The sequence below is a fragment of the Branchiostoma floridae genome, chromosome 10 (genome assembly GCF_000003815.2).
Source record: "Branchiostoma floridae strain S238N-H82 chromosome 10, Bfl_VNyyK, whole genome shotgun sequence".
NCBI classification, from domain to species: Eukaryota; Metazoa; Chordata; class Leptocardii; order Amphioxiformes; family Branchiostomatidae; genus Branchiostoma; species Branchiostoma floridae.
The window spans coordinates 20174022-20185135 of record NC_049988.1 but is presented as its reverse complement, the minus strand read 5'-3'; the positions used below and the strand labels follow the sequence as shown (position 1 = coordinate 20185135).

Genomic DNA, 11114 nt, shown 5'->3' with positions numbered 1-11114 from the left:
CCCCTTCCATCCATCCTTCCTTCCTTCCATCCTTTCTTCCATTCCTTCCTTCTTTCCATCCTTTCTTCCATTCCTTCCTTCTATCCTTTCTTCAATTCCTTCCATTCATCCTTCCCTTCCCCATTCCTCATTCTTTCCTTCCGTCTTCGATAATTCTTTCTTCAGCCCTGTCGTTATTGTGTGCATGTTTGTTTTTCTGTTTGTGTCTTTATGTTAAGACACCGTACCCTCTGCCATTTCTGACCGCTTTGTTTGTTGTCAAAGAAACCGAGTGTAGCGGCGTGTATCGGAGGCACCTTCTGCACTACCGGGGTCGTCCTCGTGGCTATCGGCTCCTGGAAAAACATCGGCACGTCACGTGGCAACAGTGCACCAATCACCGGAAACCTCGGCACGTCACGTGACATCAGCGCACCAATCAGCGGGAACATCAGCACGTCACGTGACAACAGCGAACCAATCATCGGCGTCTCGCTGGCCATCCTTTCAGCTTTAATTGAAAGCTTATTGAACGTTCAAGTCAGAATTCTACTTCGAGATTGTCCGATAGTGATGGTGCTATTTTATACGTTTGCTGTCTCTTTTGCAATAGGGACAGTGCCGATGCTCATAATGCGCCCGCAATGGAGCATGGATGTGCATATAACAACACTGTTAGTCCTGTGTGCAGGTCTTTACGCGGTGACGTCATTTATTTACGTGAAGGCAGCCAAGACAGTGCCGCCCGTCACACAGGTGGTGCTGAGCCAACTGGAACTGGGGGTGACGTTTTTGCTGCAGTTCGCGTTTCTTAGGTTCGTGCCGAATGTGTTTGAGATTGGTGGTGCTTCGGTCATCGCGGTCGGAGGCCTCGTCGACACCGTCTACATCGTCAGAGTAGATTCTAGGAACCGGAAGAAGCTAAATTTCAGGAAACAACTTGGCTTCAACGTCGACAGTGACAATGCGAAGAGTCACACAGTAGATTGGAAAGATAGATTAAGGGAGGGAAATAGACAGAAGTAGAGATAGGGAAAAAGATAGTGAAAGAGAGAGTGAGAGAAGAGAGAGAGAGTGAGAGAAGATAGACATAGTATAAGAGAGGACACACAGGGATGCTAAATTTCAGGAAACAACTTGGCTTCTGCATCGACGGTGATGAAAAAAAAGCCGTACTGACAAAGAGAGAATGAGTGAGTAAGCGAGGAGAAGAGAGAAAGAAGATACTAAGAGAGACAGAAATATCATGAGAGAGGAAAGACAGATACAGTGATTGGAAAAGAATGCCATGTTTGAGCTACCTTTTGTTTCTATTTGACAGACGAGGACAATGTGGCACGCACTGCACTCATTTTAGTAACTTATATTAACAGTGCCACAAAGACAGAAGGTAAGCTACCCTTCTTGACTTGAATATCTAACGCACGGATCAGGAAGTATATATTTTCAGAACATAGTTGGAGTTTATGTCTGTATCTTTTGGTTTATGTCTGTATCTTTTGTATCAAGTTGTAGATATTGTATTTAGTTGAAATTCGCTCAATGTCCACGCGAATAATATCAAGATTTAAATTAGGAATAGAAATATATAGCTTCATTGTCATCGCCAGTGTTGACCGTACTGTAGAGTTTGAATTGTAAATAGCAAAAAGCACTGATAGAGTTATAGACAGAATCATTCCTGCATTGACAAAATTTTTATTTGTAAGGACATTGTGCGCAGTCTGTCTACTGTAGGGTGTGCGGCTTTCGTGATCAAGATTGTCAAGAGCAAACGTCAATAGTATGAAAAGTACAAATTACAATGTAGAAGATAAAGTCACACATTGAAAATAGCACAACTATATATCAGCACAGGCCACCATTCTACTTGCGTATTCTACGTATCAATACAAGAAATATATAATCTACATATGCAAATGTTTATGGAAACATACTTACAACAATATAATAGCTGGAACATTATTGTGTATGTTAATTATTTTACATAGTCCGTTTCCACAATTTTTCCATTTTCAAAATGCAAAAGATGTCATCAATGAATAAAATTAAGGCAGTATTGCCTAATAAAAATACATGAACACAGTGTGATCAATATGTCTAGATCGGTGCAAATCCACAATATGTTGATTTTATAGAAGAAGCAAATAGACTATCAAACACAATTTCACCGATATCACCAAAACTTTCATATACAGAAGGCTGTGATATTTCTTTAACCCGCCAGGTGGCGTGACTACCCTATCATGTAATCCGGACATCCCCGTCTTCTTGTATTGTCAAAGGCATTTTTCGTTGTATAAATTTGTAGTAAACCTTTACAGCGTTTCACCAAGAAGAATAGAAAACAATAGGAAGTTCAGTATCAAAATTATCTGGCTGATTCTAAGAGCGGGTAAAATATTAATCTAAAAAATCTAATTTGTCAAATGTTCAGAAAAAGTATTTTCTGGGTAAATCTATTAGCGCCAACATCTATTTATATTTAGAATTCTAAAATATCTTTCTGTGAAGTATTAAAAACATGGCACCGCGTTGAGGTAGACGAGGCTGGAAAGTTTTGTTCGCTGGTGACTTTTTGAAATTTGTTGATATCATAGGACAGTAATTTTACTGACATCACCGAAATTTTTATATACAGAAGGTTGTGATAATTCTTTGACAAGAGTTTCTCTTGTTACTGAAAAGGCTGCTATTGGGCCTTCTCTAAATGAGCTATGTCATATCTGGTCAAGAAATCCCACGACAAAATCTATACTGATTGACATATAGATCGACATATAGGCATATATATTGGCATATAAGCATATATATTGACATATAGAATGATATCGTTCAATATTGATACAATTAATCTGCCTAGCTCCTAAGACATCAGGACTTCGTGAAATATTAAGAATTTCCCATATGTTTTGTTTGGTTTTAGTTCATCAATGATGCAAAAAAGCTTTGTCAAGATGTGTCACTTTTTTGTCTCTGTATGGTGACTAGCAATTGCATAATTGGAAAATGTATAATCTAAAAAATACAAACAAGTAGAAAGCCCAAAACAATAGCCTCCTCCATTGACCCATGACCTGGAATGTCATATCTGATTAGCGACTGGTTCTATGACCTCTGAACTCTACTTCCTACCACTCTGGCAACTCTGACCTCTGCTTTCATCTTTTCATTTATTTACTTCCTGCCAGGGTACTGTCGGTTTATTCAAAGAACTAAGAAAAGAGACCAAAACAACAAACAAGCACACCGAAAACAAGACGCACAAACCTCAAACCACAAACAATTCTCAGATTCACAACTACCGAACACGCTCAATGAACACGATCAGACTACCGAAACCAAAATCCAACTCTCAGAAAAGGCGCTTCCTGTACAGGATGTCACAGTTATGGAACAGCAATTAGCAAGTATTGGACTGCAAAATTGGACTGTAATTTAGTGTAAATATCGACTATGAGAAATGTTTTACAACTGCTATGTATGTCACTTTGTATGTTTTTAACTGTACTTATGTAATGTGTAAATATGTACTCATGTATGTGACCACAGGAAGAATAGCCTCTGAGGAGGCTAAATGTGGATCATAATAAACTCAAAATCAAACCTACCAAATATCATCACAATCCATCCATAGATTCTTACACTTTTAAGTTGCCAGAGTGTTTCAGCCCTATACATGCTCTTACTTTAGTATTTTTGTTTGGTCACTGGCCTCTGGCATGAAACCTAAGAACAAGGCAACCGCCCTTAACCTTTTGATCGAGGTGACAAAGACCAAGATAAAGGTTCATGTAAAGGTGATAGTAGTCTCTCAGCATTTATGAGGACAGTGAATTATTATCCACATGTGTGTAGGGGACGGTATTGGAAGGCAGAGCCCACCCCTCTCCTTCGACCTTCTTTTATCTCCCCGACCGAAGTCAGGTACCCATTTTTACACCTGGGCGTAGTCAGGAAAGTCGTGTACAGTGCTTCTCCTGAGGGCACAAGATGGGAAGCATGCCGTGACAGGGTTCGAACCCATAACCTCTGGGTCAACCCCCCTCAGTTACGCTAGTTACCACCCCCCAAAGCATCTTTGTAGCCAGCCTGAAATCATTTTCAGTCCCCTTGATTTTGAATGGGAATCCTATCGAGCACCGAAGGCATGGCGTGACGTTGCGCGTCATTTCTAGGGGGTCTGGGTCCCAGAAAATTTTTAAATCAAGACCCTCTGAAACACTATTTCCTGCATTTTGAGGTGCAATTTTTGCTTGTAGACTAAGTTGTTCAATGGCATCTGTTTTGGTGAAGAAGAACACATGGGTTTCAGTTTTTTTTATATCTTAACATATCAATTTTTGTCTGTCCCAGGGGACGGAATGGGGCAAACTTTTTCAGTCCCCAGCTGCCAAATTCCTTCAAAGGACTGAAGGACAGGTGCTGGCTACAACCATGCCCCAAAGACTGCATGCACGGAGGAAATATCTAAACCGTGGGGATCCGCTCTTCCACCGTGTAGACCTTGTTTTGGTCTAGACTAGCTTACAAGGAGGCAATATCTAAACCGTTGGGATCTAGATCTGCTCTTCCAGCTTAGACCATGTTTTGGTAGAGACTACCTTACAAGGAGGTAACATCTAAACCGTGGGATCTGCCCTTCCACCGCTTAGACCTTGTTTTGTCGGAGGCAATACCTAAACGGTGAGGATCTGCTCTTCCACCGTTTTGACCTTGCTCTGTACGAACGTACAAGGAGGTAAGATCTAAACCGTGAGGAGTGTTCTTCAACAGTGTAGACCTTCTGCTGCACGAACGTACACAGACTGAGGTTTAAACCGTGGGATTCCGCTCTTCCACCGTGTAGACCTTGTTTTGTCGGAGGTAAGATCTAAACCGTGGGGATCCGCTCTTCCACCGTGTAGACCTTGTTTTGTCGGAGGTAAGCTCTAAACCGTGGGGATCCGCTCTTCCACCGTGTAGACCTTGTTTTGTCGGAGGTAATACCTAAACCGTGGGGATCCGCTCTTCCACCGTGTAGACCTTGTTTTGTCGGAGGTAAGCTCTAAACCGTGGGGTTCCGCTCTTCCACCGTGTAGACCTTGTTTTGTCGGAGGTAATACCTAAACCGTGGGGATCCGCTCTTCCACCGTGTAGACCTTGTTCTGTCGGAGGTAATACCTAAACCGTGGGGATCCGCTCTTCCACAGTGTAGACCTTGTTCTGCACGAACGGCTTGAGGTTGACGTTGTTGCCGTTCCCGGAGCCGGTTCCCCCCCGGGACCCGGAACCGCCCGCTCGGGCCCCGTCCGGCATCATCACAGCCACCCTGTTTTGGTGGAAACATCTGGAAACAAGAAGGCATAGAAATGTCGATGAAGGTTAGACATCCAGGTAATAAGATACGCCAAAAAGCAGTGGAATATATGATCTACGGAGGTATAATTTCTATGCCTTACGCCAAAAAGCAGTTACTCAAGCAACTGTATATGGTTTGGAAGACCAGTTTCTTCCAAATCACTTCAGTGTTACTGACGAAAGACGCCGGCTGTCTGTCTGAAACGTCTGACCGTTTCCAAAACCATATCCAGTTGGTTGAGTAACTGCTTTTTGGCGTAAGGCTTAGAAATTATACCTCCGTGGATCATTTTCCAAATTTCTTGTTTTATTTATAGTTCTCACTGTACAAAGGTATACGTAATGCATTCGCTAATGCTACATAATTATGTAAATCAGAAATCCAGTTCAAATATCTTATTTAATCACTTAACATCAATGGAAAAACTCTGTAAGTCCGTCCACATGTGTTTCAAGAAGAGAGAAATAGCATGTTAACTATAGCATGTGTACAGCGTTTCTATCACCCCACTGTTTATATAACAAATACTCTGCTTGGAGAATACCAGAAGAACCCGGAACACTAATAGACAGAATAAGCGCAAAATTTACAATAATGACAATGAAGCATTCATTCCCCTTTGGGACTTAATGCAAAAAGTCCAATGCAAGGGGTGTGATAGAAAACATTTCTTATACAATACGAGTAAATCTATAACTATCATCACCTTGGGAATGCCTTCTTGAAGCTCTTGCGGAAGTTTTGCCCCATGAAGCCATAGACGAAGGGGTTGGCGGCGGAGTTGGCGTAACTCAGGCAGAGCGCTGCGATCTTCATACAGTACACTTCATACCCGAGATGTACCACCTTCAGCTTGGGGAGGTAATGATTAGTATCAATTAATTAATTGATTAAAATCTTTAAAACCTTTATTGGTGAAATCGGTAAGGCGTACGGTCCAGATGGTCTAAAATATGACATGAGATGTTTTTATCCCTTACTTTTATTGCCTTTCCTTCAATCTTGTCCTGATTTGAAAAACAGTTAGGAAGTTATCTAGGTCACTGTATCTGCTATTGAATAAACATGTGCTTCATGTGCATCTAAGCGGCACATATTAATGAGAACCCATGCGATGATGTCCGACTCGTGGCGCACGTAGTGCACGTAGCTCGCGTGTCCTGCTAATTAAAGTACTAATCATTACCTTTTTGTTTGAACCTTTATTTATGCATGAGAAGCTCAAATCGACAAGCAGACCGCTTTTCGTTGAGGTCATGAGGAAGTAATAAATCATCTCTGTTGGTTGTTATTTAATCGTGTATAAAAGTTGCTGCAACATAGTAGACGAAGGGGTTGGCGGCGGAGTTGGCGTAACTCAGGCACCGCGCTGCGATCTTCACACACTACGTGCCCGAAATGCACCACCTTCGGCTACGGGAGGGTTCATCATTAGAATCAATTAAGAAATAAATTAATTAATTCAATTCTTTAAAGCTATATTGGTGAAATAGTCGAGGCGTACAGTCCAGTTATTATCACATTACAGTTCCGAAAGAAACAAACTTTTCCTTGAAATCTGCAAAACTTTCCCAAGCTTTTGTCTCCTTACCGACCAATAAAAGTCAATCTTCTTGCTTAAGTCGTCCAACCCCTTTATATATATATATACATATGAAAATGTTGGACAATTCATCTCCTACTGCATACGGAAAATAAGTCAAACCCATCAAATAGCTTAAGTAGAAATAGATTTAGTTCAGACGTTGTTCCCTTTTGATTTATCTATGAATATCCTTTCCCTTCTTTGTTAAGTATGTTTATGTATACACTTGTACTTTACTTTGTATGCAATTAGGCATGAATTTGCAATAAAGATAATATTGTAAAAGATGGCATGAGATGTTTTATCCCCTGCTCTTATTGCGTTTCCTTTAATCTTTTCCTAATTGGAAAAACAATTAGGAAGCTATTGAGGTCGCTGAATCTGCTAGTCAATAAACATGTATTTACGTTTTTCATGTGAATCTAAGCGGCACATATTAATGAGACCCCTCTGTGATGATGTCCGACTCGTGGCGCACGTAGTGCACGTAGCTCACGTATCCTACTAATTAAAGTACTAATCATTTGTTTGTTGGAACCTTCATTTATTCATCATCATCATCATCATCGGTCGGCTGCGACGCAGGCGACTGTAAGTTTCTTCCAAGACCTTCTGTCGGCAGCTAGATGACTGATTTGCTTCGCGGAGATCTGGTCATTGTAATCTCCTAGGAGCTGTTGAATGTACTTTAAATAGGAGGTAGCTTTATTCATGCGAAGCTGTAATCGGTCTGCAGGCCGCTTTTCATTGAAGTTATTTACTTATTTCTTTATTTGTTCAGCTGTTTACAGACAGCCGACTCATTTTTCACTTGAGTAAAGTGAAGAAAGTCGTGTAAAGTGCCTTTCCCAAGGACACAAGACAGGCAACACGGCAGGCGGATTCGAACCGGCGACCTCTCGGTCACGGGCGGATACACTACCACTGTGCTACGCGGCCCCATTGAAGTTATGAGGGAGGTAATCATCTCTGTGGTTGTGTACAAAAGTTGCTGCCACCCTGAAGTGTTTTAGCAGTTTCAACAGTATAAAAACTGAGATCGGCCGAATAAGTTTGTAATGAAACGAAACTTGACTGTATATGTCGTGTATTGGTAGCTCACGCATCATCAGGACATCAATGCCTACCGACACGCCAAAATTCAAACAAATCTATCCGAAGGATCTGGCGTTATAGCCGTAATTGTGACTCCTCTGCAGGCTTCAAGGGGGCTGGCCTTTGGGGGGGGGGTGTAGGGGTCGCTGGTTCGCGATTATCAACGTTGGCTAGGTTCTCTTAGACCGAGAAAGGGAGTTTGCAGATTTGCAGAGGAAGGGAGTTTGCTGAGGAAGGGAGTTTGCCGTGCAAAAGGGGTTTGCCTTGCCTGGAGACGGGGCAAACTCCTTTCTAGGGCAAATCTAAAAGTTGAAAATCGAGAACCAGCGGCGCGGCCACCGCCGCTTAAAATAAAAGACAGCCCCGCCCGAAGTCCGCAACGGAGGCTACGCAATTACATACAGACCAATACAAAAACTATACTCCTCCATTCCATCATACCTTTCCATCATACACTATCTTATGTCATTGCCCCCCATCATGCATACTCTCCAAGTGGATGTTGTCTTTGACGTTTTTTGGACGCTTTTATCCAGCTTTCTATTTAGTACTCTTTCTTGATGTCTTGAAAACGACTAAAACAAAACGTCAAACTGTCAAAGGCAGCCTGAGCCTAACCTCTGCTTGGAGAGTACAACATGGACTATCTGAGGTTGTTGACCTCCATATTGTAGTGAACTAAGCTACCTGTGAACACAGGTTGATGAGGTGGTTCGGCAGCCAGCACGCCGCGAACAGAATCACGACCACCGCCACCATCCGCGTCACTTTCTTCTTCTTCCGCAGCGCCTGGGCAGCAACATCAGAAGAGAGGAAGTGAAGGCATTAGTATAATGGATCGAGTTAATCATCTGGAAATCCTTTCATCGCGGTGTCTTACATCACATTAAAGGATCTTATACGACAAACACTGACCCTGGTTGAACTTATCGTCCCATCTGACAGGAATTCCCAACATACTGAAGACAAAAAACAGCAAGATACGAATATTTGCTGGAAAAAAAAACTTACATATCGGACAACGTTATATTGCTAATCTTGAAATAGGAAGCACAAGTTGCAGTTGTATTACTGTGCGTTTTGTAAATTCTTTGCCCTATAGAATCGATCTTGTACCGAATACACCTCCTCCTCCCCAGTCACCGAAAACTTGAAGTGGACAATGGACGACTGCACTTAAAAGCACAGCGGTAAGTGTCTTGGCCTCCCCAAAAGGGAAAAAAGGTAAATGAGTATACTACCATAAACAGAATAGTTTAGACAAATCAGCTGTTTGCCGACTGCGACACCACTGCATTTTTGGAGGAGCTAAGTTCTGTTCTGCTGGTTTATAAGAATCGGGGAGCTGTTCTTGTTCAGCTTTGATCACATATTCCTACCTGTTGCTCGTTCTGCAGGTTCTATAGCGGCTGCACGCTGTTCTTATACAGGCTACAGTGATGCAGTCAGTAACATGTCAAACTAGAGTTCGGGGACCTCATACCTCCATGAAATATTTATTGCTTTTTTGTGGATGGTATGACATTTCATGGAGGTAATAATGAAATACAAGAAATACAATACAGGATACAAACACATCATCAACACAACCAAAAGGACATGAAATATCCGTCAACCAATACCTACATGTAGGATACGGGGACAAGTTGATGCCCGATATATAATAATGCAAGTAGTTACCAACACAACATCAGCATAAGCCACACGGAGCACAAAATCTAACAGTGCAAACGAAGTATAACACACCAGATCCCCAAAGGCACAAGTGGCTAAATACAAAGTTATTTATCATATTCAAATTGTCCAGCATCGGGAAACAGTTGCCCAGCATCGGCAAACAGTTGCTTTAAGGAGTTAACTATTACATTACCCTAACCAGTTGCTATACGCAACAACTGTTCAGATAAGGGATAACCTAACACATCCACATATTAGATATGTAATACATCCAATTACATACTAACGATACTTCCGCGTTACGCAAGGCGCACCACAAAACATTTAACAACACAAACGAAATATAACACACTGCGTCCCCAAACGCACAAGTACATACAATGATACGTATATATGCAATTTATTATCACAATCAAAATTGTCCGCCTCCCAAAACAGATGTTCTAGAATGTTGGGCTGGGCAAACAGCGGCACTAATGTGCCAACTGTTACAAATATTTCAAACAGTCCTAAGCAGACATAAATAAAACTACTGGGGGTTCCCCAAACAGCTGTCACCTCACTATCTGCTTGCAGCTAAGCCCATTAACAAACACATACATGTAAATCACGATGCCTGTACCAATATATCTCAAATATAGGGGTGATTTCTGATATTATTACATCGATTATAACGACAGATACGGCTCCCAATATCTCATCGATTCGAGCTTTCATCACACCCCACCAACACAACAAGTATGAAACCAATCCATCAAGCCGTTCTTGAGTAATCTTCTACACAGACAGAGACACATAACAGAAAATATAACCTCCATTCCATGACATTTCATGGAGGTAAAAAGAGTTTAGATGACACACTTTCCTACCTGTTGCTCGTTCTGCTTGTTCTGTAGCGAAACTGTTCTTCTAGAGACTACAGACGCGATGAGAGTGTAACGTGACTCCAGTAATGAATAAAAGGTGAGTTAAGATCACACTTTCCCACCTGCTCGTTCTGTAGAGGCTGCACGCTGTTCTTGTACAGACTACAGACGATAAGAGTGTAACGTGACTTCCTTAGTAAAGAAAAGGTGAGTTAAGACGACACACTCTCACCTGTTGCTCGTTGTGCAGGTTCTATAGCGGCTGCACGCTGTTCTTGTACAGGCTACAGATAGTGATGCAGTCAGTAACATGTCAAAGAAGAGTTTAGATGACACACTTTCCTACCTGTTGCTCGTTCTGTAGGTTCTGTAGCGAAACTGTTCATCTTGAGACTACAGACGTGATGAGAGTGTAACTGACTCCAGTAATGAGTAAAAGGTGAGTTAAGATCACACACTCTCACCTGCTCGTTCTGCAGGTTCTGAAGCGGCTGAAAGCTGTTCTTATACAGGCTACAGATACTGATGCAGTCAGTAACATGTCAAAGAAGAGTTTAGATGACACACTTTA

At 41.8% G+C, this 11114-nt stretch overlaps 2 protein-coding genes and 1 long non-coding RNA gene across 3 annotated transcripts in view; 1 reads left to right on the top strand and 2 right to left on the bottom strand.

Annotated features, from left to right (window-relative positions):
* The window catches only part of LOC118425078, a 5092-nt gene extending 3637 nt beyond the window's left edge, over positions 1–1455 (top strand). The window contains exon 4 of the mRNA XM_035833897.1: positions 265–1455. Within this exon, the coding sequence (XP_035689790.1) occupies positions 265–1005 (741 nt within the window). The 3' untranslated portion in view covers positions 1006–1455. The remainder of the gene's footprint in view (positions 1–264) is intronic.
* A 209-nt stretch (positions 1456–1664) lies between these two features.
* Positions 1665–4016, bottom strand: LOC118424789. The gene is made up of 2 exons (XR_004832246.1): positions 3587–4016; positions 1665–3249 (listed from the first exon to the last, which is right to left on the bottom strand). It is a non-coding gene; the product is annotated as an uncharacterized LOC118424789 (long non-coding RNA).
* Positions 4017–5058: 1042 nt separating this feature from the next.
* LOC118425077 (G-protein coupled receptor 54-like) overlaps positions 5059–11114 on the bottom strand; it is a 60905-nt gene continuing 54849 nt past the window's right edge. The window contains exons 7-9 of the mRNA XM_035833896.1: positions 8688–8789; positions 6027–6172; positions 5059–5308 (exon numbers count right to left, since the gene is read on the bottom strand). Of these exons, the coding sequence (XP_035689789.1) occupies positions 5143–5308; positions 6027–6172; positions 8688–8789 (414 nt within the window). The 3' untranslated portion in view covers positions 5059–5142. The remainder of the gene's footprint in view (positions 5309–6026; positions 6173–8687; positions 8790–11114) is intronic.